The sequence below is a fragment of the Perca fluviatilis genome, chromosome 20, assembly GCF_010015445.1.
Source record: "Perca fluviatilis chromosome 20, GENO_Pfluv_1.0, whole genome shotgun sequence".
Classification (NCBI taxonomy): domain Eukaryota; kingdom Metazoa; phylum Chordata; class Actinopteri; order Perciformes; family Percidae; genus Perca; species Perca fluviatilis.
The window spans coordinates 13,308,774-13,334,612 of record NC_053131.1 but is presented as its reverse complement, the minus strand read 5'-3'; the positions used below and the strand labels follow the sequence as shown (position 1 = coordinate 13,334,612).

The 25,839-nt window shown below is 41.6% G+C and overlaps 3 protein-coding genes across 8 annotated transcripts in view; 2 read left to right on the top strand and 1 right to left on the bottom strand.

Annotated features, from left to right (window-relative positions):
* slc7a14a (solute carrier family 7 member 14a) overlaps positions 1–6,264 on the top strand; it is a 63,046-nt gene extending 56,782 nt beyond the window's left edge. For all 6 annotated transcript variants that reach the window (XM_039785251.1, XM_039785245.1, XM_039785247.1 and 3 more), the window contains 2 exons: positions 56–292; positions 964–6,264. In XM_039785251.1, the coding sequence (XP_039641185.1) occupies positions 56–292; positions 964–1,262 (536 nt within the window). In that variant the 3' untranslated portion in view covers positions 1,263–6,264. The remainder of the gene's footprint in view (positions 1–55; positions 293–963) is intronic.
* A 5,279-nt stretch (positions 6,265–11,543) lies between these two features.
* LOC120549809 (claudin-11-like) lies at positions 11,544–13,026 on the bottom strand. The gene is made up of 2 exons (XM_039786949.1): positions 12,569–13,026; positions 11,544–12,302 (listed from the first exon to the last, which is right to left on the bottom strand). The coding sequence occupies exons 1-2, from the start codon at positions 12,792–12,794 to the stop codon at positions 12,100–12,102; spliced, it is 429 nt and encodes a 142-aa protein (XP_039642883.1). The 5' UTR covers positions 12,795–13,026; the 3' UTR covers positions 11,544–12,099.
* Positions 13,027–14,232: 1,206 nt separating this feature from the next.
* The window catches only part of LOC120549703 (glutamate receptor ionotropic, NMDA 3B-like), a 127,355-nt gene continuing 115,748 nt past the window's right edge, over positions 14,233–25,839 (top strand). The window contains exon 1 of the mRNA XM_039786793.1: positions 14,233–14,502. The gene's annotated coding sequence lies outside the window, so the exon portion shown is untranslated. The remainder of the gene's footprint in view (positions 14,503–25,839) is intronic.

Genomic DNA, 25,839 nt, shown 5'->3' with positions numbered 1-25,839 from the left:
GTAACCATAAATTCATAGTGTCTTTTTTTTTCTTCTTTTTTCCCTCTCTTCCTAGGCGCGAGCAGTATTGGGGAGGGTCATTGGTGGGCTTTGCTGCTATTAGTCTTCTTCATCATCTTCCTTGCCCTGCTCGTCATCATCATCCTCCAGCAGCCAGAGAACCCTAAGCGGCTGCCCTACATGGCGCCCTGTGTGCCCTTTGTACCTGCTTCAGCCATGCTGGTCAACATCTACCTCATGCTTAAACTGTCTGCCATCACCTGGATACGATTTTCAATCTGGTGCATCGTGGGTAAGCCACCACCTCACCTCGTTTGTCTGGCATTTAGGTTTTTTGTCTTTTATTGCCAGATTTCAAGACAGTGTTTGTGTCATTACTGTCATCCCTGACAGATGTAGAAATATTTCTACAGAACTCACCATGTTTTGATGGTTTAACAATGGAGTGATTCATATCAATTCTCTTGAAATGACTCATTGGCTCAGCTTGTCTCTCTCTTTTATTTATTTTTTTTTTGATAGAAGAACAAGGAAGTCTCGTTTCACTTTTATTTCCTGCCTCAGTTATATCTGTCTGCACATCTGTATTTCTCTGTGTGTGTACTTGTGTGTGTGTAAATGCCCTGAGCATGTAGTTAAACTTCTTCAACCGTTTTGTCACTTCTTTGCAGTTTTTTCTGCTTATGTAAAAACAGAAGTAATACAGACTGGTGACCAGCAGTGCTGTTTTTGTTTTAAAACAAACACTGGTGGGCATCTGTGTATTTCGTTACTGTGTGAGTAGGATTGCGGTATTATTCTGACTCACTCAGAGTGGGATGAATTGTTTTTGAGTTGATGGAGAGTTTACTCTTTCTCTGTGTGCTTTTACATTTGTTTTTGAGCTCTTAAAATAGCACTGTGAGCTCTGGTTATGTATGTATGTGCGTATATGCTCATATTTGTCTATATGTGTCCCTTCAGGTGTGCTCATCTACTTTGGCTATGGCATGTGGCATAGTACGCTGGAGATCACGGCCAGAGAGAACGAGGTGCACGCCTCCACCTACCAGCGCTACGATCAAGGCGTGGACGAAGGCTTCTGCGGCTTCGACGACGATTTCTACCCGCCTACTACTGACCCCTGGGGTGCGCCGGAGGGGGGATCAGGGCTCACCCCGCCCCCTGAGGTGAAACCCGAAAGTGACGGGGCACCATCTAAAGGTGGAGGCAGTAAAATTGCCAATCACGGTCTCGCGGAGGAGGATCCGATGGATTTCTGAAGGGACTGACTCTGTGTTACCCTGAATGTACTGCCTTGTCTGCTGCCTGGGGAAAGGGAGGGGGAACAGGGGTGTGTTTGTGTGTGTGTGTGTGTGTGTGTGTGTGTGTGTGCGCGCCTGCCTGCCTGCCTGCATCCGTTTGTATTTGTGTGTCTAACCCTTGGGCTAGATAGTTTCTTGGCCGTGGAACGGCTTTTCATTCACCTTACTCTGCCGTGCTTGGCTCCTCAGCTCACACAGCAAATGAGGACGCCAGGGTCATGTGTCTTGTCACAGTCACTTGTTATTCACTTACCGGGGTCCACATCCCACACAAACAAAGGATAGAAAAGTGCGGACGTAGCAGGAGATAAAATACGATGTGGTTCATTGCACTGTGAACGATGAAACATTGTTTATTGAGCAATCCGTGAACTGTATATCTGAGAATTTACGGGATATAGGAGAGGAGAAGGTGATGAGTACAGGACAGATGGATCAGCACCTCTCTTCCTGTTTCAACACAGACAGACAGGAAAGTTAGATGACAGCATGGCAAGCTTAAGCTATTTCCCATGTACAGGTCTGACTTTCTCTGCTCATTTTCTTTTCAACAGACAGGAAAACTGCTACACGTGCTCTTAAAAAAAACACACACAAAAATTGCTTGAAAATCAAAAACTGCTTTGTCTTTAAACATTCCCCCTGACCCCCTAACATCTAGCCCAAGGGATTTAGGACAGGATTGGGAAGAGGGTGTTGATGTTTTCTGTCACAAATAGTACTTGGACTTTGCTTGCAATAGTGCCTTCATCTACTGTATGTGTATGTGAGTTTCTGATTATGTCTGTTTTCTACTTTAATTTTGCCTGTGTATGAGGGTGTATGCGCAATCAAACTCCACCTTTTCCATCAATGTGTGGGTGTGTGTGTGTGTGTGTGTGTGTGTGTGTGTGTGTGTGTGTGTGTGTGTGTGTGTGTGTGTGTGTGTGTAAAGTTCTTGGGGTTGTTTTAATGTGTATTTGTAGGTATTTGTTTCGTTTTGTCCTTCCCTCTCTTTGCCCCCAGCATGACACTCAAAATCAATCCGCACGCAACAAAGCAGCCCATGGTGCGATATAACACATGCTTGTCAGCTCATCTGTGTACCTAAAAAGAGGAGAGAGAGAAGAGGGTGCAACAGAGCGAAAGAGAGAACAGGTTGAATCCTTATTGACAACCGGCTTGGTTTATTGTGATAAATGTCAGTTTCTGTGTGCTTGTCTCTCCGTGGATGCAGTTCTCGCTGTTTACCATGCCTGGAAAGGAATTCATTTTCAGTTCATTCAATTCAAGAAATGGATTTTCTGCAAAGTTTACATCTTTTCTCCTAGAGAAGAAGAGGGTATTTCAGTTTTTGTCTGAATCGAGGGGAAGGTCCAAATCAAGTATTAATAATGCTCTGGATGGCTGTGGGTTTCAACCCCCCTCCCCACACCAATAATTTCCGTACAGTCCCAACTGAGGACTGCCTTGTAAGTGAGTTTTACTTATACACTGAGTGAACTGAAATACAATCCCTCCTCTTCCATCTCTCTCCCTTTCTTCTCCCCTCCATCCCTTTTAACTATTATCCTTCTTTCGTCTCCACATTTTTGTATCCTCTACTTCCGCCACTCCTTTGCTCTTCCAGCACAACTCTTCCGTCATCTATTTATCACATCACCCCACTCTTGATATTCACCCGACCGTGTCAGCAGGGAGTTCCCACTCTACTGTAAGTCACAAGTGATAGAGCCGGGATTGGTTTTCAGTCAGGATTTGAAACTGCAATCTGTTCATGGCCTGACAATACATTAGCTCCTGTTTCACCTCAGGGTGTCTGCTATCTCTCTTCTGATTTGTCACCAGAGCATTTACTCTGCTCCCTGTGGTTCTGCTCCAACCCCGGCCCAAACTAGTCTTAGTGATCCTCCCTGTTGCCCCTACCTCTTCACGTAGCTAGTGTTGAAGTCCCACTCTTTATCGTTATTGACACTGTTGCTGCAGCACGAAGAGATATTGTGAAAATCAATCAAATCAAATATGTTCCTGTAGAGCTCAGTGTTTAGGACATGTAAGCTGATGCTGCCAGGGTTAGGGGTTTGATTCTATATTATTAAGAATGTATGTCCTCATGGTACTGTAAGGAATTTTGGCACACACCAAATAGCATATTGTTATGTTATTATGATGAGGGTGGGGGCACTTCTACAATAGCTGCTGCTGTATGCCCTGATTGTCCTCCTTGTACAGTACCTTTTCCTCTTGCCCCCTGTTGCTGCATCTGTCCCTTTAAGGGAAGCCTTATTTGTCTAATGCACTAAATCTAAGGATGCCACGCTAACCCCCACCCTACCTCTGCTCCTCCCACATCCATCCACACTCCAACAAAAAAAACAAAAATCCTTTAAGTAGTAATAGGCTCTTTGGTGTCGTCCAGTGAAATGATTGTGATACCCGTCCCAAAAAAACAGCCCAATACTTCTTTTTACGCTCATATTGGACGATTCTGCAGCCTGCTAATGCAGGAAGAAATGAGCCTTTCTGCAGTGTAGTGGAACATAAGGGTGTTGAGGTTTAGGTGTGGAGTGCTATTCAAGGACCAATCATGGCCACAGCTAACATTGAGGTCATGTCTAATGTATCTTTTCTGGAATTGTTATAGTGACTTGGAGGGAGTTTATATTCTACAATTGAAAGTTGCACATGGTGTATATTTTACAAGCTGATTCCAGTATTTTTAAATTTTCAATATATTGGCCAACAAAAAATATGTAAATAATGAATTGAGTATTTCATGTACCGACCTTCAGAAATAACTTAACTGTAACCATGATCTTTCCTATACTAAGTAATTTGTTTTAGTTGCCAAACCTTAACTATACAGTAGTTCAATCAGTCAACTCGCATGGAGAGAGGCATTTTTATGTGAATGTAGAATATGTTTGTTACAAGGAAACACCACGCTCAGAGCAGCAGGGCGGCAGAGAGTGATAATGATAACCAAAACCATAATTTGATATTAACCATGTTATGAATGGTTGTCGTAGAAATGGCTATTTGAAAATCTTTTGCCATTGAACATAATTAGAGGTTTTGCAGAATTGTCCAATATCGACGTTCTGTCTGGTGATAGGGTTGGAAAAAACAGCACATCCTAAAACATTTGCACACTATATCTCACACACATGCATCCAAAATACACTCCCCACCCAGATCACCTCCTGACTCAGCCAAAAGAAGACAGCCGTTTTGCGTTCACATCCCAGCCAAAAACCAGACGGAGAATTCAGGGGTTGCCATGCCTCTGAGACTGGACTGTACAGTCAACTCTATTATCTGCTATGTTTATGTATGCATAAGTATGTGTGTGTGTGTGTGTGTGTGTGTGTGTGTGTGTGTGTGTGTGCGTGCGCGTGTGCATGTGTGTGTGCATACATGTGTGTTTGTGGTCTATGCCTGCGCCTCAATGTGACCGCCTGGTGAATGTGTAGCATGCTCTCATGCACGAGGTCCAGACTGTAAATGTTGTACCTGCATGTGGTGACTGATCGCTACGAGACATGATAGAACACTAAAACCAAACCAAACGCAGGCTTAGTTCTTATACCTGGGAACGTTGGCCTCTGTGCTCTGAGAGGATTAACAGGTGTTTTACAACCGAATCAGCTTCAAAAACATTATTGTTCAGGGTTCTTACCACTGAATTGAACTGAAAGCTATTATATTCATTGCAGACTTCTACCATTTCTATTCAGATTAAAAACTTTCCTATACTTTACAGCTTTACATATTATGTTAAATGATTTCTAAGAGCTAAAAGAAGCTTATTCTCTCCTATATTTCTAAGCTCATACAGTAATCTCCTAACCCAGGTATGGGAACCAGGGCTCCGTTTGAAAAAGGAGTAGAACATGTAGCAAACACACAGGTGTGGGGATGACTTATCCTCCATTAACCACTTACAGTATGCCTACTTCCTGTATATCCCTTTTCTCAACCACAAACTCTGCAAGCCAAAGTCCACAATGTCTGTTTACTTTTCACATACAGAAGACCGCAGTTTCTTCAAAGTGAACAAAGCTACAACAGAGCTAACCATTTCTTTTTTTGGGGGGGGGGTCTGCTAATAAGCTACTAATGTCTGATTATCACAAGGAGATTTTTTTTCTTCTCACGGTGACTTTAGTCAACAGCGCAATGATAATTAAAAAAAAAAAAAATCCTAGTTGAAGAGTATTTCAATTAAAAAGATTGAAAGTATTAGTCTAGACGGCATTGACTACAGCAGATCAGTTTGTCCAGCAGTGAAAAAATACAACATTGAAGGAGAAAAGTATTTTTCTACAGCTGTCTCCCATCCAAAGGTCCTCCTTGGGTAGGTGTGCACAAAAGAGCTGGGTGGAGTTTGACTTTCTGTGGTTTTTCTTTAATCACAAGGAGGCCTGGGAGAAACTGCTAAAATATATTTTTAACAACTGTAGTCTCTATGATAATGCTCATTTATGAACCTTAATCCTTTCCTTTGAAGGATTTTGAAATGGTTGCTCTAGACGTCAACAGAACTGTAGAAGGTTTAAAAGTATATAGGAGTACTGCAGAAAACATGCAGAAACTATTTTAATACAATTCTATGAAGGGTAACTACTGTACAAGCATTAACAAATATTGCCACTATTGCTTTTAAAGTCAGCTACTATTTATTTATTTTGTCTCGGAGAAGGCGTACTGTGTTCTTCCTGTGCTCGGTGTTCGCTGTGGCCAAAGTGTCCAGTCTATGTGTGTCGGACTTGTTGAGATTGGCTTCTCTCGCAAACTAGATATTCCTTTTCTCTTCTGTATATTTTGGCACAAAGCTGTATAATGTAGATGTTTTTTATGTTATTTTGTAATGATTTCTTCCATATGTGTGGTTGTTTTGCTCCTGGGTGCACTGTTTTTGCTGAGTTGTTGATATTGCTTCCATGCAACATTGAAAGCTATTTATTGCAAATACCAAAAAGAGGCTTACTCATTTTTTTTTAATGTTTCCTGCTCTGACTATACACACGGTTCAGTCACATTTACACATTTGAGAAGGATTTGCACAATTAGGCTATATACTGCAAGCGTGGCTGTGAAAAGACCTCCTAAAAGCAAAGTGGTTTCATGTCCATTTTGGGCTGATGAGCTAGATCACACGTGTCAAACTCGAGGCCCGCGGGCCAAATCCGGCCCCTTGCTAATTTTGATCCGGCCCCTATCTACATTTAGGTTCACAATACATTTTGGCCCACCTACTTTTTGTCACTTTTCACAACGTTTTTTTGACACTTTTTCCAACCGTTTTTGGCATTTTCTTCGACATTTTTGTCGACCAAAGTCTAAGTGAGAAGACTATATGAAACATGCAATAATTCAGTCAAAAATATTTGACTTTTCCCATGACATAAAAGCAATACACTCTATGTCTGGCCCTTGATGTGATTCTCATTTTCTAGTGTGGCCCTTAGGGAAGTTGAGTTTGACACCCCTGACCTAGATTGTATCCAGATGTTTAAGGTGGAAGTTGGTCACATTAACTTTAGTGAATTTTCACTTAATAATGCATTTGACCAAAATCTTGACCATTAGCCCATTGTATTGCATCATCCACCTTTAAACAACCCTGTTTGGTTGGTGACCGTGCTATAGCTTCCTGAGCCAACTAGCTGGGAGAGGTATTGCTACTGACTAGCCCAAGCATGTTCCTGACTGGCTAGCGTGGGTAAGCTTGGCATGTCCGTAGTTTGCAAAATAGCCCTGCGGGAGTCGCTACGCCACCAAGCTTCCACCAAGGACATGCAGATTAAGGTTCCCTGTGGAGTTTATGACCACTATTAATGCTATCTATGGAACAATGTTTTCATCTGTGGGTCCTGATTTGTTGTTTCTGGTGCATGTAATGCGATACACGTTCTAACCAAAGGTTTCATACTGCACTACACTACTACTAATCAACAGGTGGCAGTGACATGTCAAGAAACACACACATGTGGCAACAAAGGCAGTGAAGAAGACTGCAAGCTATTAAACATGTAAACAAAGCAGGTTTCAGTACGTTTGCTAGACCATAAGGACACACAGAATATGTCTTGGTAACACTTATGAATGTAAGCAAAAACCCCACAGGACACCTTTACCTTGCCAGACCTTTTAACAAAACCTATGTAGTCTACTGTACCTTCCTCGGCCCATTTTGTTAACTGGTCAAGCCATAGCCTGTGGATTAATTCTATTGTAGATGATTCGATTGAGATTCATGCAGCGCAGTTATAATGGCGTTAACTTAAAGTTCAAGTTTTAGTTTTAGTGTTTCTCACTCAGTACCAAAGAGCAGGGGGTTCTATTGAGCCTTTGCAATGTAGCACTGACTTATAATCAAACTATGGAATCCATAGGCTAGGCCTCTAGGGAAAAAAATCTACTTGTCCACCAGCAGTACAGCTTCAATAAACTAGAACACAACTCAGCACACAAGATATGTTTTGATCAGAGAGCTCAACTCTCACCCTCTCTAAGCTGTAAAAACGCTGTTTTGCTTTAACATCATTGCTATGATTTATAATCTCACCTCCTACACAGAAACAAAGAGGAAGCTAAAAAGGTTAACGGATGTTCTCTGGGTGTTGCTGAATGATATTCTGGGAAATGAATCGGGACTGAAGTAGAAATAGACAAGCCACGTTGATGTACAAGCGGATACAGAAAAGTAAAATAAGTACTTAATCAAAAATATAATTGCTGGAACAGATAGAATATCACAGAGTAGCTAATACTGTTGGTGTATGATAATGTCCTAGAGCAGAATCTCATCCTCTGTTTAAACTTGCAACAATGAAGATGTATTGGTAGATAGAAACTTAAGATAGCAATGTTTTAGCATAGATTATCATAACGCTACCAGTCTTTTTAAGTAATACAAGGACAGCATGGTTGTCCACTACCCTCCTACGGGCCTCCTGTGGAATGGATGGCTCTGCGCCTGGAACAGCATCACATTTCAGGGAATACACACACCGACATGATCGCACACACCTGCACACACACATACAGTACTGAAAAGTGCCAGAATGGTTCGTTGAAACTAGGACAGATTGTTTTGTGTGTCTGCGTGTGTTTTAAGATAGGCTGAGGACAACGAGTCAGCACATATTGTTTCCAAAGTATCATGTAATATCTATAATATGACTCAGTGACCTTGACATGGACAGAGGAGCACACAGTCAGCCACACGCTGGATACGTGTGTGTGTATGTGTGTGTGTGTGTGTGTGTGTGTGTGTGTGCGTGCGTGCGTTCGGCAGGGGAGGGCCAGTACAGTGTGTGGCTTTGGCCTAATCTCAAGGTTGCAGATACAGTATTATGCATTAATAACAATTCATGTTTTCTCCTTGTTCGCAGCTTATATTCACATGTTAACACCACATACAGTACAGTATCGCACACACATTGATTCACAATAGTCAATCTATATCACAAACCTACGACAGTGTCACAGTCAGCTTGTACCAGGGCAGTGATTACTGTATCTCTCTCTCTCTCACACACACACACACACACACACACACACATCACACATCCGCTTTCTATCTGCTGTGTTACAGACACCCTGTATTAAGCTTAACACCCAGATAGAGGAAAGAAGGTAATGTATGGAATGGTAACATCTTATCAACACACACGAGACAAAGGCACTTTGAATTCTTTTGTCTTTATTATAGAAAATCAAACAACAGCCCATCAGTGAAACAATAAATAACCAGCTAATACTGCTTCTGCGCTGATCTGAGTTGGACATTTCCATCTGTGTTCAGAGCACGTTTGAGATATAGAACATTCAAGTCATCACATTCCTTCACGAGGAGCTAATACTACATAATACTGTTTTTTTTGTCCCCGCTTTTGTAGAACATATTTCCAGCTACAGACCTATTCTACAGCATGTGAAGAAGATGTTCGATGGAAATGTATAATTCCACAGTTACAGGATAAACTGCCATTTTGTCACTCAGTTGTTATTCAAATAAAGTAAAAGCAACATTTAGTTAGTTAGTCACATAAACGTGTATGGTTTGGATTATGAAATGGTACTCAGAGGAGGGAGAATTGAACAAAAGATTAGGTTCTTGTACACTCTTAATCCATTTTTTTTTTTTTTTTGCCAAGTCAGTGCACATACTTAGGCTCCATTACAGACTGCAACACTGCTGGCTAAAACGCTCTCTTGTGAAATGTGTGTTCCCATCATTCTACAGTCATCCCGCAGTGGCTGGGAAAAACAGTGCTGTGTTTTTTAATCAAGTCTATCACTCAAGAGGCAAATGCACTAGAGAGTTGTACAATAATGTCAAAGAAAAACCAATGAGCATAAACAAAGTAAATTAACATATTACCAATTCCAAATATTATACTGTCATACCCTGCTCTTATCAAAAATACAGATCATGATATTAAATGATTTAAAAAAGAACATTTACACATAAGATTTTATAGGAGCATCTAAATAGAAAAATAGACGAAATATGGAAGATCAATAGAGCTGCACCCTCTTGGTCGACGAATGGGTCGTTTTGGTCACAGTCGACTAAGATTTCTTTAGTCGATTAGTAATTTTTGAATGCTCTTTCATGGTAAGAGACTCATTTCCAAGACACTTATGAGCACATCTCTGGTAAACGCAAGATTTAGGGTGGTGCTTCTGCGTGTGATTCTTTGTGGAGAAACTCAGTTTTACAGATCTGTCGATTAAATCAACCAATCGATTAGTCGATGAAATCATGAGTGTTAGTCGCCTGAGAATGTCGAGGACAGCCCTGAAGATCAATATCTAGGTCCACAAGACCTCAGGCTGCTGTACAGGTCAGTTACTCAGGAGCTTGTACAACTATGTAACAGCTGGGAGAGTCCACACCACGCCCAACATGAGGAGGCTGGAAGATGAGCTCTGTGATACAAAAACAATCCAAGGGCGAAAGAAAGAGCTCCAACAAAAACAGTCTGGTGTTTGGATGTGTGAATGTCTCTTTTATGTATGTTTGTGTGCTCATTCAAGAATTTGTGTATTTTTCTTGAACATGAATGAGTTTGTTTATGTGTCTCCTTCTCTTCCAGTATAGGTTTGCATGTAACTGTGATTGTATGTGTATGTGTGTGCTAGTGTATATGTCTCTATATACAAACTACAGTCCCTTACACATCTAATCTCTCTCCGCTCTCAGACGTGGGCGCTCTTAGCATGATTGGTGGAAGGGGGTGCTGGCGCCCCCCCCTTTTTATAAAAAAAAAAAACAGACCAAAAAAAAAAACACAAACCAAACAAAAAAAAAACCTAATATACTCCTACCCATATAAACAATTCCACGGAATTTGGTTGCACCGCCTTTTGGAAGAAGCAGCCCATTACACACACACACAAGCTCAATTAAAAACCTGTGTAAAACCTTGAATTAACAAAAAGTGTAACTAAATTGGGAATGCAGAGTTATCCTGCTTAACATAAAATAAAACTAGGGAGGCAAAATGGTGCACATAAATCCTGCCTACACACAAACATTCTGTATCATCATTATACTGAGGAGTGACGAAGAGACCGAAAAACAGTCAGTAAAACATAATTAAACTCAGGATGCAAAATGGTGCAGCTGAAAACACGAATTCTGAATGAGCATGACCAAGGCTAAGATAGATGAATGGCTGAATGCTGGTGTGAGTATACAGTAACTGTAGAACTATTATAGTTTTGTCATCATTTATTCGTCAAACAGGAACGTAGGATATGAAAGATGAAAGAATGTTTGCAATATTAGTTAGCAGCAAGACCTAATGGTGTTATATAAGCTTTGCCTTGAACTACAAAGGAGAGGCCTGTAGACTTGTACAAATATTGAAATCCCTATACAGCTGAACACATTTGGTATATGTTGGATTTGTGCCAGTATGCACAACAGCATGAAATCCTTTTACCACCAATATCATTTGAATATACTGCACTAGAAAGGGAAATAACCAAATATACAAATAATGTGCGAACTGAAAGCTTCCAAACTCATGCTTCAGAGTACACAGTTGACAAAAATAATTAAAGTTGGACTCTGCTGGGACGACTTTGCTGCCAGTATGGAGGCAGTGATCAGCAATATAGTGTGTTTTTAATTTTGCTGTGCAGCAAGCATCTAAACACACACACACACACACACACACACACACACACACACAAACACATCATCCCTAATGTAAAAGTGTTCCCAGTGACAAAATAGAAAATCTAATAACTAAGTCAGGGCTTTAATATAAATGGATGTAATGGTAATGTTTGTAAGGCAGGGATGCACGGTGCAAGCTGGGAGTAGTTTTGCTATGACAAATGTGGGAAGTGGAAAAGTCAAAGGATGGACACAGGTGTTCAAATTTCATTTGAGGCAAACAGGCGTTGGAAAAATGCTGCAGCGAGAGTCAAATATGTATAAGCACAGTAAACTGGACAATTGAGGGAGTGAGTTTCCATGTGGTTCAGGACAAAGGCAGGGTGTGGATGAGAGTAGGTGGAGGAGAGGAATGGGATGGGATCTGGGGGGAAGGGTTCAACGGAACAGGAACATATGTGTGTGTGTGTGTGTGTGTGTGTGCATATGTGGGCACCCCTGGGAAGAAGACAGTCATATTCAACATCCTTTGCTCTCAGTGGCTTGTAAGCGTTGGATGTGTGGTTAAAAGAGGTCACAGTCAGGAAGGTTGGAAGTTGATCTTGGTGTGTGCATCTGAGCGCAAAACAATGTGACGTGCTTTGATTACTGTACATTTTGTCTTTGTCCACTAATTCATAGTTGCATTGTGTAAACAAAGTAGAGTTTCTTACCGACTATGAGTATAAGCACTCCTCCCAGGATGGTGCGTTTGTTCTTGGAGCCCTGGGGTTCATCACCGAGGTTGATGCAGGGCATAGACATGAGGATCATTCCCACTGCTGGGAGACCCAGGATCGAACCTGTGATCATCAGGGCACGAGTCGTCTGGATGTAGGCTATAGAAACACATATGAAACATATATGATATTACTGATTAACAAAGAGAAAGCTTTCCATCACAAGGTTAAGCTTCTGGGTATTATTATTTTTTTTTTTTATAAAAAGCTGGAATAAATAAAAACTGTGTTTAGAGCAAGTGGTGGAAATAATATACTGTAAATAAATTGCATAATAATCAGGTGAGAAAAAAAGAATAAACCTAAACGTGTCTAAATGAATACAACCACAGTGCTGTTGCAGGGATGCACAGAACAGTATCTACCTGGCAGGTCCAGGATCTGCGTTAGGGAGACGCAGTGGTAGAGTCCTGTGGAGATGACACAGTCCGCCCAGGGTCCCTTGGCTCCCAGCTCATCCATCTTCTTGCATGTGTTCAAACCGTATTTACACATAAGCACCCAGTCATTGGTGGCTGTCGCGATCACGATGCCCAGCCAGCCAAGGCAGCTGATGAGAAAGCCGCTCAGTTGAAGACACGAGTTCGCCATGGCGCAAACTGTGCGTAAAGACCGCTGGTCCCGGGTTCAGAAAACCGTTAAGAAAACTTCAAATTACAATTTGTGAGTGCTTAACAAAATCAACCTAGCTAATCTAATTTTAGAACTGATATTCCATACAAGTTAATCCAGTGTTATGGTTTACTTTTCCCTCGCAATTCAGTAAGTCCATCAATTGAGCTGAGTTGCGCACTTCAAAAGAAGCATTCACAGCAGCATAGGTTTTATAGTGGAAAGTTCAGTAAGGAAAAAAAAAAACTACTCTAAAAGTGTCAACCAATCAGAATCTTAGATACGGACAAAAAAAAAGGGAGAAAACAACACACCCCACTTGAATTGTCTCTCCAAAAAGTTGGTTTGCACTGCCCCTTCGTTGCATCCAGTGATACAAAACAGCCTGTGCAGTGTTGACTGACTGGGTAGCTGGCTGAGTTGAAAGCTGAGAAAATGTCAAACAGAAATCTGCTGCCATCTACTGGCCACATTGCACTTCCTACTATACGTGCATCTTACCTACCAAATACCTCATTTGGATGCCCAAACAAGCACTCGTGGGTGGAGTGGTGAGAGTATTCGGCAGAGGTGGAAATCAATAATTATATTTACTCTCGTTACTGTAACAAAGTGGTGTTTTGCGTACATGTACTTTTTTGAGTAGCCGATTTTTGAAAAAAAATATATATCAGAAATGAGTAATTGTTTAAGTCGCCTATTTTTTTGCCTCATGTATTGTATGCCTACTTTGCTACATTTCAAGTCGCATCCGTTACAGAGTAAAAACAAGTCACATGAATGTAAATTAATGCATTTCCACTGATCAACTGTGAGAATGCCCTCTATAATATGTACGTCCATGGAATGGCCCAAAAGAAACAGCTGCCTGCGGGAGGGAAGAAGCTGCTTGTGTGTGTGTGTGTGTGTGTGTGTGTGTGTGTGTGTGTGTGTGTGTGTGTGTGTGTGTGTGTGTGTGTGTGTGTGTGTGTGTGTGTGCGTGCGTGCGTGCGTGTATCGGCCTTAAAGGTCTTATGAGGGTTTTTTTTAACATTAATATGCGTTCCCCCAACCTGCCTATGGTGCCCCATTGGCTAGAAATGGTGATAGGTGTAAACCGAGCCCTGGGTATCCTGCTCTGCCTTTGAGAAAATGAAAGCTCAGATGGGCCGATCTGGAATCTGTGTGGCCGCAGGATGGCGGAGCTCAGCTGACACCCCGGAATACATGTAAAAAGCACAATGCAATTACATTAAGGATGAAATAATGATGGGCTATAGCTTTATTGTATTTTGGCATAGGTGGAAAAAAAGGTCGCATCTAATCTAACGTGTATAATCACTGATTTAATTAATGCACGACTCGGGCGGCACGCTCAGTGACACAAATCAAGCACACCCACAAAGTTGTGAACAACAGGTGTAAACTGTATCTAAACGCTAAAATGCACAGTGGATCCTGCAGCGCTGACTTCTTCATGTGCGTCTTTCGTAAGTGAGATGTGTGGGGACTGTCTGTCTGGGATAATAATCCCTGATGGGACTGCAGAGCCTCATTTAGCTCAAAATGTGAGGAAACTGAGCAGCGCAGTGACACCTGAGAGGCTGAGGGGACTGGTTATAAGCTGTTAAGCTTTGTGAATGAATGAGAGAAGTTGAAGCTGGGACAGGTTGTGGAGGACTCCGGCGATGCATAACACTCCAGACAAGTGAGTACAACAACACACATGGATGTAACTCAAACATTGTTGCACCCGCCGCGGTGTCTGTGGCTCTCTTTGTTTATTCTTGGTCATGTGTGTGTATTTGTCTGGGTTTTGTACGCTTTCTGTTTAATTCTTGGAAATTGGTCGTTTATTTCTAATTGCTACACCGTTTTATGCACAGGCTTCATGTGTTCTGTCATATGCTATTTCTAGTTGTGCTTGTTCTGTTACTTTGCTGGTCCCTAAATCAAAATGTTAGAACCATTGGCTCTGTACCTCCCAAAATACCAACAGAGGGCGACATAGCACAGCAGTGGCCTACACAGTTGACATTCACGTGTTGTAGGGCAGAGTGTTTCCTTCCTCCTGTCCTTGCAGGATGGAGTTAAGTAAGTCCTCCATCACTCTCATGATCAGTCCAGTTATGTGGCGGCAGCAGCATAGCAATCAGTCTGAGAGGAAGACCGAGACAGACGGGGAGACACTTCAGATGGTTCCACAAGGTCACTGTCTGTGTGTTTGGCCCATTTCTTCCTTTCGGCCCATTGTTCTTGTGTCCTGCTGTTTGTCTGCTCATGAGGTAATGTGTACACTGCCTTGTAAAAGTGTGACACAATTTTGATTACATGTGATTGAGATCATGACATGCGTTGATTGGATATTTGAACGGGTAAAAGCATGTAATCTGGTATTTTCAGGTATGTTTTTCTTTGTCATGTCGACAAAAACAAATCTAGATGAGAATTGGATATGTATAAAGGCAGTATTCATTTGAATGTATCCATCAGATATTTCAGGTCATTGCAATTTGCTTGGAGTAACTGCAATTTTCCACTTCAGCAGTAGTGTATCCCAATAGTATTGCCTTACCTATCAAAATAGTGGCTGCATATCCATCATATATATATATATATATATATATATATATATATATATATATATATATATATATATATATATATATATATATATATAATTCATCCAGCTCCAATGAGCAGGAAATAAATTTAAGGAAAGCAAAAGACTACAATGTATCAGCGGCGAAAAGCTGCTGAAAAACAAAAGTTGCAATCAGCAGTTTTTTTTGGTAATGGCTTCTTGTTGAATGCTGTACATGCTCCATAAATCCTGCAGCTGCATGATCAAATATGGCTTTAGCTGTGGTTCAGTTGCAGGAGGCAATGAGTTCAATGTAGTTTCGTTATGTTTAATAAGAGTCTACAAGTTGTTTTGAATCCAAATGTATGCTTTTCTTTTTTTTTCTTACTTTTTTGACAGAAGATGAGTTCTATTCAAGTCAGCTGCTTCGATGGAGAGCTGCAGGGACTTGATGGAGTTTAGGCAATTAGAAAGCTCTAACACACGATCTACAAGCCCCTGACGGGGCTCTGGTCGGCCCTCCAGCCCTTTTACCAGCCCCAGCTGACACTCCAGAATGGATGATCATTATCTTGTCTTTTTGTGGTCATTGCCGACGGCTGCGCTTTTACTGAGGGTCGTGTCTACTGTTTATTCATGTATGCATGCGGCGTGTCTGTTAAGTGTCAACAAAATAAAAGACCAACACAAATTCAGTCAAACAAGTGTTGTGTGTCGACTTGCCGTGGAGACACTGTCTGCATGTGTGTGTCACATCTAGGGTAAAAGTGGTGAGATACAAACACATTATAGATCATTGGGGTAAGTGGTTTGAGCCAGTCAGCCATGTAAATAGTCAGTGTTACACTTCAGCTCTCCCACCATTACTCCGTATCTCATTCATATATCTCTCTCTTTCCTTGGAACTTTTCTCACTCGCACACCTGATAGAGTTGTCTGCTCAGACAGACAGACAGATTTGAGAAACCGAATCAAAGACATTAAGGGAGAGATGGTGAGTGAATGAAGCTGTGTGCATGAGGGTGGGAAAGTGAAACGAATAGCGAGAGAGTCAAAAGACGTAGACTGAGCATGGCATATCCCACTATGATTCCTAGAGCAGTTTGTCTGATACAGGAGGAGTGAGGCGGCAAAGGAATGGGAATATTATGCTAATGGAGTGAGGATTGCAACAGTTACGCTGACATAGAGGGATGATGAGATTTTAGCCCTCCTGGGGAGGGAAAGAGGGGGTGGCGCTGCATCTAGACTGTGTGTGGGTGTGGGTGTGGGTGGATGGCAGCATCTAAACACAGCGTAAAGTTTAAAACCTTGTGGCGCCGGAGGGAGAGGAAACACGGCAGGGTAACTCCTCTCCCTACCCTTCATGCTGTCAGAGCTGTCAGTCAGGCAATTGAAAGAGATGAGGAGCAATGACAGACTCTTTGTCACGGCAAAGCAAGACTAGTGGTCCAGTTCAGAGGTGGGGGTGCAGTTGGAAGAGAATGAGTTATGAGCGGGGAGGTGAAGAGGAGCGATGATAAAGTGATTGGAGGGAGAAGGGGGAACCTTTTTAGGCCAGCCCACTGTGATGGAGTGGCAGCCGTACTGGATGAGTCATCCCAGGCCTAGGGGTATGATGGGTACTTTTTCAAATAGTTGTCAAGTCACGTTCTGTGATTAAAAGGAGGCAGACGCCCAGGAGAGGAGCATCAGTTTATGATACAGTGCAACGGTGACGTGACTCGAACTGATGAGGTTTCTGTCACACGGTTGATTTGTTGAGAAAAACCAATATATTCACCACGTAATTCTGAAATACACATTCCATCATCTGGTCTGTAAAAGTTATCAAGCAGGTAGAATATGCTGTGTCTCATTTAGGGACACAACTCTCAAAAACGTGTACCTGCTAATTGCTATTTCTCATCATTTTAAATCAATCAATTCAACTTGCAGGTTTCTGATTCTTTCTTTAGAGGCCGTCTCTATTGGGCCTTTGTGTGTCTGGTGGGCATGTAGTTCACCAAGAAATAGTCAGTTCTCAATACATTTTGTTGAAGTTCTGTCCAGTAAAACTGAAGCCTGCATATTAGGGGAATTTTGGCATGGATTTTGCTGACATTTCTATATTTGAATGTGAGGCATTGTGACACAAAATAAAGTAAAAGTCTTAGTGAGGTGAAATGAAATCCTCTCTTAGCTCAGAGCTTCCACCAAATTTAAGTTGCTTGTTGGTGGAAATTATTTTATATCCCTAGCTCTGTGCCTGGTTTTAACATGCATCTCTCGTCTCGTGTCGTTGCATAGACACGATTTAAGATGGATTACACTTAGTATCTTCTTTTCTCTTGCAATATGCCTATGCATTGTTCACATCACTGCCAAAATGTTGCTATCTGAGCAGCCTACCACCTGTTTGCCCTGTGTTATGCACTTTCTGCTTGATTTTTGTAAGTGACCTTTTGCATGACATTTTTAAGAAGGGGACACTTTTTAGGTACCCTGCATTTATTTTTGTTCACTTTCCAAACTGTGGGTCCAGCTCAGTCTGTTACTTTAAAACAGAGCTAATACTTAAAAGTTAACTTTACTTGAATGTCAGTGATCATGTTTAGCATTTAGGTTGTCAAACTGGGGATGTCACAATTTTGGAACAAAAGCCTCCAGTAAAGCTCACGGCTAACTAGTGGCCGAAGGGCTGCTTTATGGTCCCACACACACACATCTCTTTTGTTTCAGACAGCTCTGTAGATGCCAGAACAGACGGAGCGTGCTGCTGCAGTAAAAAGCCAAGTCGCAACTTGATTTGTGTCTAATCCTCCAGTGTGTCTGCAGTGTAGCAGCCATCACTCACCGCTAACTGTGTTAGCCATTAGTATCAATTAATCTCAACAAACGCTGTTGGCCATTACGCTCAATTCATCACCACAAGCTCTGCTAACTATATACCACACAGAACATGTCGCTCTGTGGGAGAAGATGAGAGATACGTGTGTCTTTCCCCATATGGCTAAGTGAGAGAAAGGGAGTTACAAGTAGAAACAGGAAAGCAGACAGAGGCAGGGGGAGAAGAGTGAAGAAAAAAAACTAACTAACTCATTCTGGTGCTCTGGGACGGAGGAGCGTAGCCTCTGTCAACACAGTAAATTTGCTCTCAGTATTTGTCATAATAGTTCATTAGTGCTGGGGAGAGATTTACATATGCAGCAGGGGTGAGGAAAGTGGATTAGGAAAGGGGCATTTTGTTTGTACTAAAACATATTTTTTTCCATGAACATATTTTAAAACTCCCAGACAGTTGGCACCTTACCACATACACTTATTTCCATTAATCTCTCTCTCTCGCTCTCTCTCACGCCAGCATTTTTTTCAAACTGCTTAAATTAGCCTCCTCATCATTCTGCTCTTTATAATCCGCCTTCCCTCCGCCTTTCTGCTCTGTTGTCACCAGGAATAGAATAATCTACTGCTCTTTACATGGTGGGCTGTGCATTATCTAATATAGGAGATGGGAATGTGTAGGGCAGTGAGACCGAGAGAGAGAAAGAGAGAGAGAAAGCTGGAGAGAGGGAGATGCGTCATGACTTGTATATCATCTTGATTAGGAGCTCTGCCGTACTGGACTGGAGTTTAATTTGGGCTGTATATGGACTAAGTATACTGATGTGAAAAGATTGATATCAACCTCATGTGTGTATGTGTTTAACACAGAGCGGGAGTCAGGAACGTCACACTGGAGATGAGGGGAACACCTAGTCCGGCTCTGTTGAAAATAAAATATGTAAATGCCTATATACCCACAGCTCTAAAGCTTATTTGCCACACACCTTTCATCCAAACACACTGCCCACATAAAGTTGGCACAGAGCTGGGTTGAAATCAGCAAAGTATGCCTTTAAGCCATACATAAATAGAAATACAGAAACAACTATTTTAGGTGATTTCAGTAACTTTTTTTACTTTTGTGCAGCATCTTCACCTCTAACACAGGTTGCCAGATACAGTGAGCACAAGTGTCATTGTAGTCTCTGTACAAGCATGATGATGCCAAACCTGGCAACTTTACTGTGACAACAAAACTTTAGAAGCTCTGCAGTCACGGCACACATCTGTTGTTCGCCAAGAAATAGTTCCAGAACATAACTTCTTCAAAAACCTCAAATTATCTATATAGTGTCTATCTGAAGGCTAAATAAATGAGATGCACTTTGGGCAGAGCCAGGTTAGCTGCTCCCTTTGCCTTCTATATGCTAGGCTAGGATTAACACGGACTCCAGCTCCTTAGTAAATGCATACTCATCTCAGAAAGCAAATAAGTTCAGGGCTATCTCCGGTTTTAACTTTTTAAAGCTGTACATGGGTGAAGTGATTATGTAATGTGTAAATGTGAAAGCTACAAAGAGTTATCATTCAGCTCTGCAGTTCCCGTCAGCTCTATGAAGTGTTTCAGCGTCTTTCAGCTCAGTGCTTTTGTTTTATGGCCCGCAACTTTACCTCATTGGTTCTCTCTCACTTCTATCGTCAGTCTCATTTTCAGTTGTAGCAAAATAAAGCCACTGAATACTACTTGCCCTGGACCAAAGATAACCGCCAAAGACATATGACTTTTACAGGATTTAGTGTCAAGCTAAGAGGCATTAGCCAAACGTGTGCTATTGTCACTGCATGTCTGCTGGATGTGTAAAAAAAATAAATAAATAAATAATAATAATAATAAAGTTTATTTGATATTGCACCTTTTACAGCCAAAGTCACAAAGTGCTTCACAAGATAAGCATTTGTAAAAATACAGTACAACAGATAATAAACAAGGGGAAAAAAGAAAATATTTTCGGAATGACCATTGAAAATTATTTCAAAAATTAAAACCTAAAACCCATAGTTTACAAGCAATACAGTACAAGCCAACAGAAAATAAACAAAGGAAAATAATTATTGAATGACCAATGAAAATCATTTGAATGATTAAAACCTAAAACCCACAGTTTACAGTTTAAGAGTCAAAAGTGAATTTAAACAAATGTGTCTTCAGCTATAAATAGGCAGATGTTTGCCAAGCAGTTCACCATATCACTTTGTCAGTGTTGTGTTTACAGTTTATTCCCTGGCCCCCAAGTGGCAAAAGACACAATTAATACCGCTTTGAAGACAGACAGACAGACAGACAGACAGACAGACAGACAGACAGACAGATTCCTTGGTCATTCAGGCACTTAAAACAACTGTGCCTGGTCTGTGGGAATCAACTGGCTTTTGCTGCCTTTTAAGACACTTCTTAGAATGAGTGCTGACACATTGGCACGAGTGCTGATCCGCTCCAGGATCGCCTCCATAGGTGAATTTCATTATTTATTTTTCAGATGAGATTAACAATAATGGACGGGGGTCAATGACCCAAGAAGATCATTACTTATCCACTGACTCAGGCACTGGTCTATACCTTGCTTTTCCTCAATTACCTGCTGACAGACAGCCGTGTGGAAACGGGGTCATGCCAAAGCCCCAGCCTCCCCAACGTATATTAGGCTAAATCTCCTTCCTCTCCCCCCTCTACCCCACTCTGGGACTCTCCAGGGAACGTGGAAGAGATTGAGTGCTCCATTGTTTCTGCTAATGCGGGTTTAGCTACCCGTCAAAGAGGCAGTTGGAAACCGCTTCAGTCTTAACCACCGGCTTGTCTCTCACTGTTGCTGTGTGTGTGTGTGTGTGTGTGTGTGTATGCTTGTCTGTGTGTTTGCTTGTGTGTACGGTCATGCACTTCACTGTGTAGCATGCACTCATATATGTATCATATACATCTCTGCGTAGACAAATGCAGCTGTTGTTACAGTACTCTGTAATATGTATTTCACAGCCCACCTTCTTATCAATGCTTCCTCATGGTGGTTTTCTATATGTTCGTATGCCTCTTTTATCCTGCTTCTATGCTTAAAAACTTGCATTTATTGTTTTTTCTCTTACTCCCCATCCCCATTCCATATGTATATGCTTAACCATACAAATTAATTTAAATGTATTTACCCCCTATTTGCCTTTGCACCCTGACTGCCAACCCCACTTGTTTCCTCTTAAATAAAGTGTGTGTGTGTGTGTGTGTGTGTGTGTGTGTGTGTGTGTGTGTGTGTGTGTGTGTGTGTGTGTGTGTGTGTGTGTGTGTGTGTGTGTGTGTGTGTGTGTGTGTGTGTGTGTGTGTGTGTGTGTGTGTGTGTGTGTGTGTGTGTGTGTGTGTGTGTGTGTGTGTGTGTGAGATCCCCACAGGCTTGTGTGTGTTTGCCAAGTGTGCATCTGCCCCCTCCTCTTTCCCTGTCAGTGGTGGGTTCAGTGATGCCCAGCATACTCATCCCAAATCTGTGTGACCTTGCCAGTCAGCTAGTCAGTCAGGCATGGCATCTAGTACACCTGCCCATTTATGCTGTTTGTCTGTGTGTGTTTGTTTGCATACAGTTTGCGCATGTGTGGATGAATTTCCCCCCCTTCCTACTGTATTGTATGTGTAGCTTCAAATGTAACCGGCAACGAAGACCCCATTTTATTCCCCAAGATCAGCTGATTAACATCTGATTGGGCCTTTTAATCCTAATTACTTTTTCAACCACACGCTTTAAGATCAGAATGGCTTTGTCACCCAGTTCCAGCCAATAAAACACGCTCCCTTCAGGTCCGTCCCAAAGTGACTGCGATGATTACATAAAGTCACATTTAAATGTATTTGAATTTGGAAAGTCGCCACTCCTGATTGCAAGACAAGCTGGGCTATCCAGGCGGCTCCTTTTCCCATAACTATGATCAAAATTGTGCTGAAGCATTTATCAGGTGTGTGTTCCCTGAACATGTTCATCAAAAGCAGGAGCAGCAGTTTATAACTCTAATTGTTCTTGAAAATGCCTAGATGTGAATGTTTTTATCTAGTTATGGAAAGGTGAATCAGAGTGTTTCTGTAGTAAAAACCTAAGTGCTGAGCAAACCTTCCCTGGATAAATGGAGATTAGAGACACACACACACACACACACACACACACACACACACACACACACACACACACACACACACACACACACACACACACACACACACACACACACACACACACACACACAGTTTCCAGCCAGGTCTTAACGTGAAATATACCAGGCACAAAGGCGAATACCAAACAATGCAGCAAGGAGCTGCTGTACTGTAATTTCAGGACAGGCCTGAGTAATTCAGCGAAAGGAAATCCTGATCTAGCATCTCATCAATCACTTTTGTGCCAACAGCAACACCGCTATGTGTTTTGTTCTCATTCTGTTCACTTCTGTTCACGTCTTGTCTCCTGTGGAGGGACATTGAGCCTAATTCATTTCTCTAAATAAGCTATCTGGCTCCGAGCCGTTCAGTGGAAAACCAGAGCAGCGTCTTCATCATCTTAATATCAAAATGGCCCGCGTCCCCATCCCTCTGCCCCTCATCTGCTCTAGCTGGCACACCCCATGGCCGTTTGTCATGCAAACAGCGTCTCATATGAGAGTGGGGTTGACATCAGTCCACCAGAAAAGACGGATGACACGTTTCCCTACACCTTTACATGATGGCCGAGTCTTGTCCGTCCAAACTACTGCAGAGAAGAGCAATGAATGAAAACCCAGTGGGTCAAGACAGGACTGGAAAAGAGTATTGGTTCTGATTCTTTATTTCCTCTTTTTCTCTGTACTTCAGCCAGCTTGCCACCTTCCTTCCTCTCTTTATCTTTGGTCTCTGTAATGGATTATGCAGACCAAGCACAACCAGTTCACTGTTGGCTCAAGAGTCATTAGATATAGATGCTGGATGTGTTCTTGGATAAGACATTGCAGTTTGTATTTAATCATTGTCTTGTCCTAAAAAAGTGTTAACTTGAAATTACATTTCAAAAATAGCACACTGAACTTTAGTGGCTGGGCATTTTAAAAACTGATGTCTTTATCAATTTACAGGCTTGTCAAAAACTACAGATCCATACTTTTGAGGTTCTGCAGCATCTTGGTTGCTTGCCCCTGTTTTACAGATGTGACACAATCATGCAGCCTATCAGTGCACTTTTACACCTGTAAAAAAAAAATCTGCAAATACTTACCTCATTCAATACTGTAAGGTAAATAATCAACTTGTTAGTAATTATAAATTACTCAAAATGTACGTAAATTTAAGTTTACTCTTTCTCTAGCTCTTATGTGATTTAAATAGGTGGACTGTTATATAATTATAATGTTGACTGTTCTAACAAAATTAGTTTCTATATAAAGAACTGAAATGGTGCAGGACCAAGAGCAAAAAAACTGGAAGCCTGAATCAATTTAAATCAGCATTACTGTCCCTGGTGTGCAGCTGACATAATTCTTTAGTTTATGTTCAAAATCTTTTCTTTCCCTCTTTTTTTTTTTTTTTTTTTTTTTTCCCCCCTCCCCCTCCCTCCTGCAGGCTGAGATAACTGTTGTTGGTGATTTAGTATCAGAAGAGCTGGCGAGGAGGAAGAAAGGAGGAGGAGTTGTCTAAAGGGGAGTAATAGATGGACGGGCGGGGATCACGAGGGGACACGGGAGGGTTGCGGATCTGACACCGAATGGTCTGAATCAGGGTTTCTCAAGGACTATGGTCTGGTTTGATCTTTGGGGATCGGATGGATCGGATGTCGCGTGGGCTCGGTGGTTTGGTGCCTCTGTGTCTGGGCGTGTGGTCTGGGATATGCTGCTGTGCTCCGTTCTGTGTGCTGTCCTGTGTTCGTGCCTGTGGCCTCCATCCTGTGTGTGTGTGTGTGGTCTCGTGTCTGGTCCTGTCCTGTGGATGTGTCTGTCTCGGCCGTTCATCTGTCCGTGTGTGTGTGTGTGTGCCTGTGCTTGTCTGTCTGCTGTGTATGTGTGTGTTTATGTATGTGTGTGTGTATGTTATGTATGTATGTATATATGTATGTGTATGTGTATATATGTATGTATATGTATATGTATATATGTGTATGTGTGTATATATGTATATGTATGTATGTAGTGTATGTATATATATATATATATATATATATATATATATATATATATATATATATACACATATACACATATATATATATATATATATATATGTGTGTGTGTGTATATATATATATGCATATATACTATATACACATATATATATATATGTATATGTGTGTGTGTATATATATGTGTATATATATATATATGTGTGTGTATATATATGTATGTGTGTATATATATATATATATGTGTGTATATATATGTGTGTATATATATGTTAGTGTATATATATGTGTATATATATGTATGTGTGTATATATACAGTTGGTGCCTTAGAGGATTAGGCCCCCTTGAACTTTTTAGACCTTTTGCTTTGCCACATTTCAGGCCTCAAACATAAAGATATAAGACTGTGAATTTTTGTGTGAAGGAGATCATCAACAAGTGGGTTACCAATTATGAGAGTTTAGCATGGGAATTTATTGGATATTTCAAACCTTTTAAACAAATAAAAACTGGGAAGTATTGGGAGTGCCAAAGGTATTATTCAGCCCCTTAAGTTAATGCGGCTGTTGTGGCGACCTTTTGCTGCGATTACAGCTGTAAAGTTAAGCTTGGGGTATGTCTCTATCAGATTTTGCACACACCAGGGACTGACAATTTTGCCCATTCCTCCTTCAAAACAGCTCGAGCTCAGTAGGTTGGATGGGGCGTTTGTGAACAGCATTCAGTTCTTTCCACAGATTCTCATTGGATTCAGGTCTGGACTTTGACTTGGCCATTCTAACACCTGGATATGTTTATTTGTGAACCATTCCATTGTATATTTTGCTTTTGTTTTGGATCATTGTCTTGTTGGAGAGAACAAATCTCCATCCCAGTCTCCGGTCTTCTTTACGCAGACCCCATCAGGTTTTTCTTCAGAATGGTCCTGTATTTGGCTCCATCCATCTTCCCATCAATTTTAACCCTCTTCCCTCTCCCTGCTGAAGAAAAGCAGGCCCAAACCATGATGCTGCCACCACCATGTTTGACAGTTGGGGATGGTGTGTTTCAGGAGTGATGAGCTGTGTTGCTTTTCGCCAAACATAGCGTTTTGCATTGTTGCCAAAAAGTTCGTTTTGGTTTCATCTGACCACAGCACCTTCTTCCACTGTTTTTGTGTCTCCCAGGTGGCTTTTGCTAGCTTTAAACAACACTTTTATATATCTTTAAAAATCTTTCTTCTTGCCCTCTTCCTAAGGCCAGATTTGGCACAACATTCCAACATCCCCCCCAGCTCTCGCATTCCTCCATGATCCCTCCTCATCTCTATCCGTCTTCTCTCATTGTTCAGCTGAGTTTACAGGGCCGCCCTCTTCCCTAAGATTTTTAGTGGTCTACACTCCTTCCATTTCCATATTTATCTCCCTTTCACAGTGCTCCTTCTGCATGTTTTCCACCTACTTCCACCTCCTTTCTCTCCTTTCCCCTTTCCACTTCTCCACAACATTA

What these genes read in the sequence shown, in the direction of transcription:
- LOC120549809 (XM_039786949.1), bottom strand. Translation starts at nt 12,794, where the DNA reads ATGGCGAACTCGTGTCTTCAACTGAGCGGCTTTCTCATCAGCTGCCTT. An exon ending in GCAGATCCTGGACCTGCCAG is followed by an intron (nt 12,303 to 12,568) that starts GTAGATACTGTT and finishes GTGTTTCTATAG; the next exon opens with CCTACATCCAGACGACTCGT.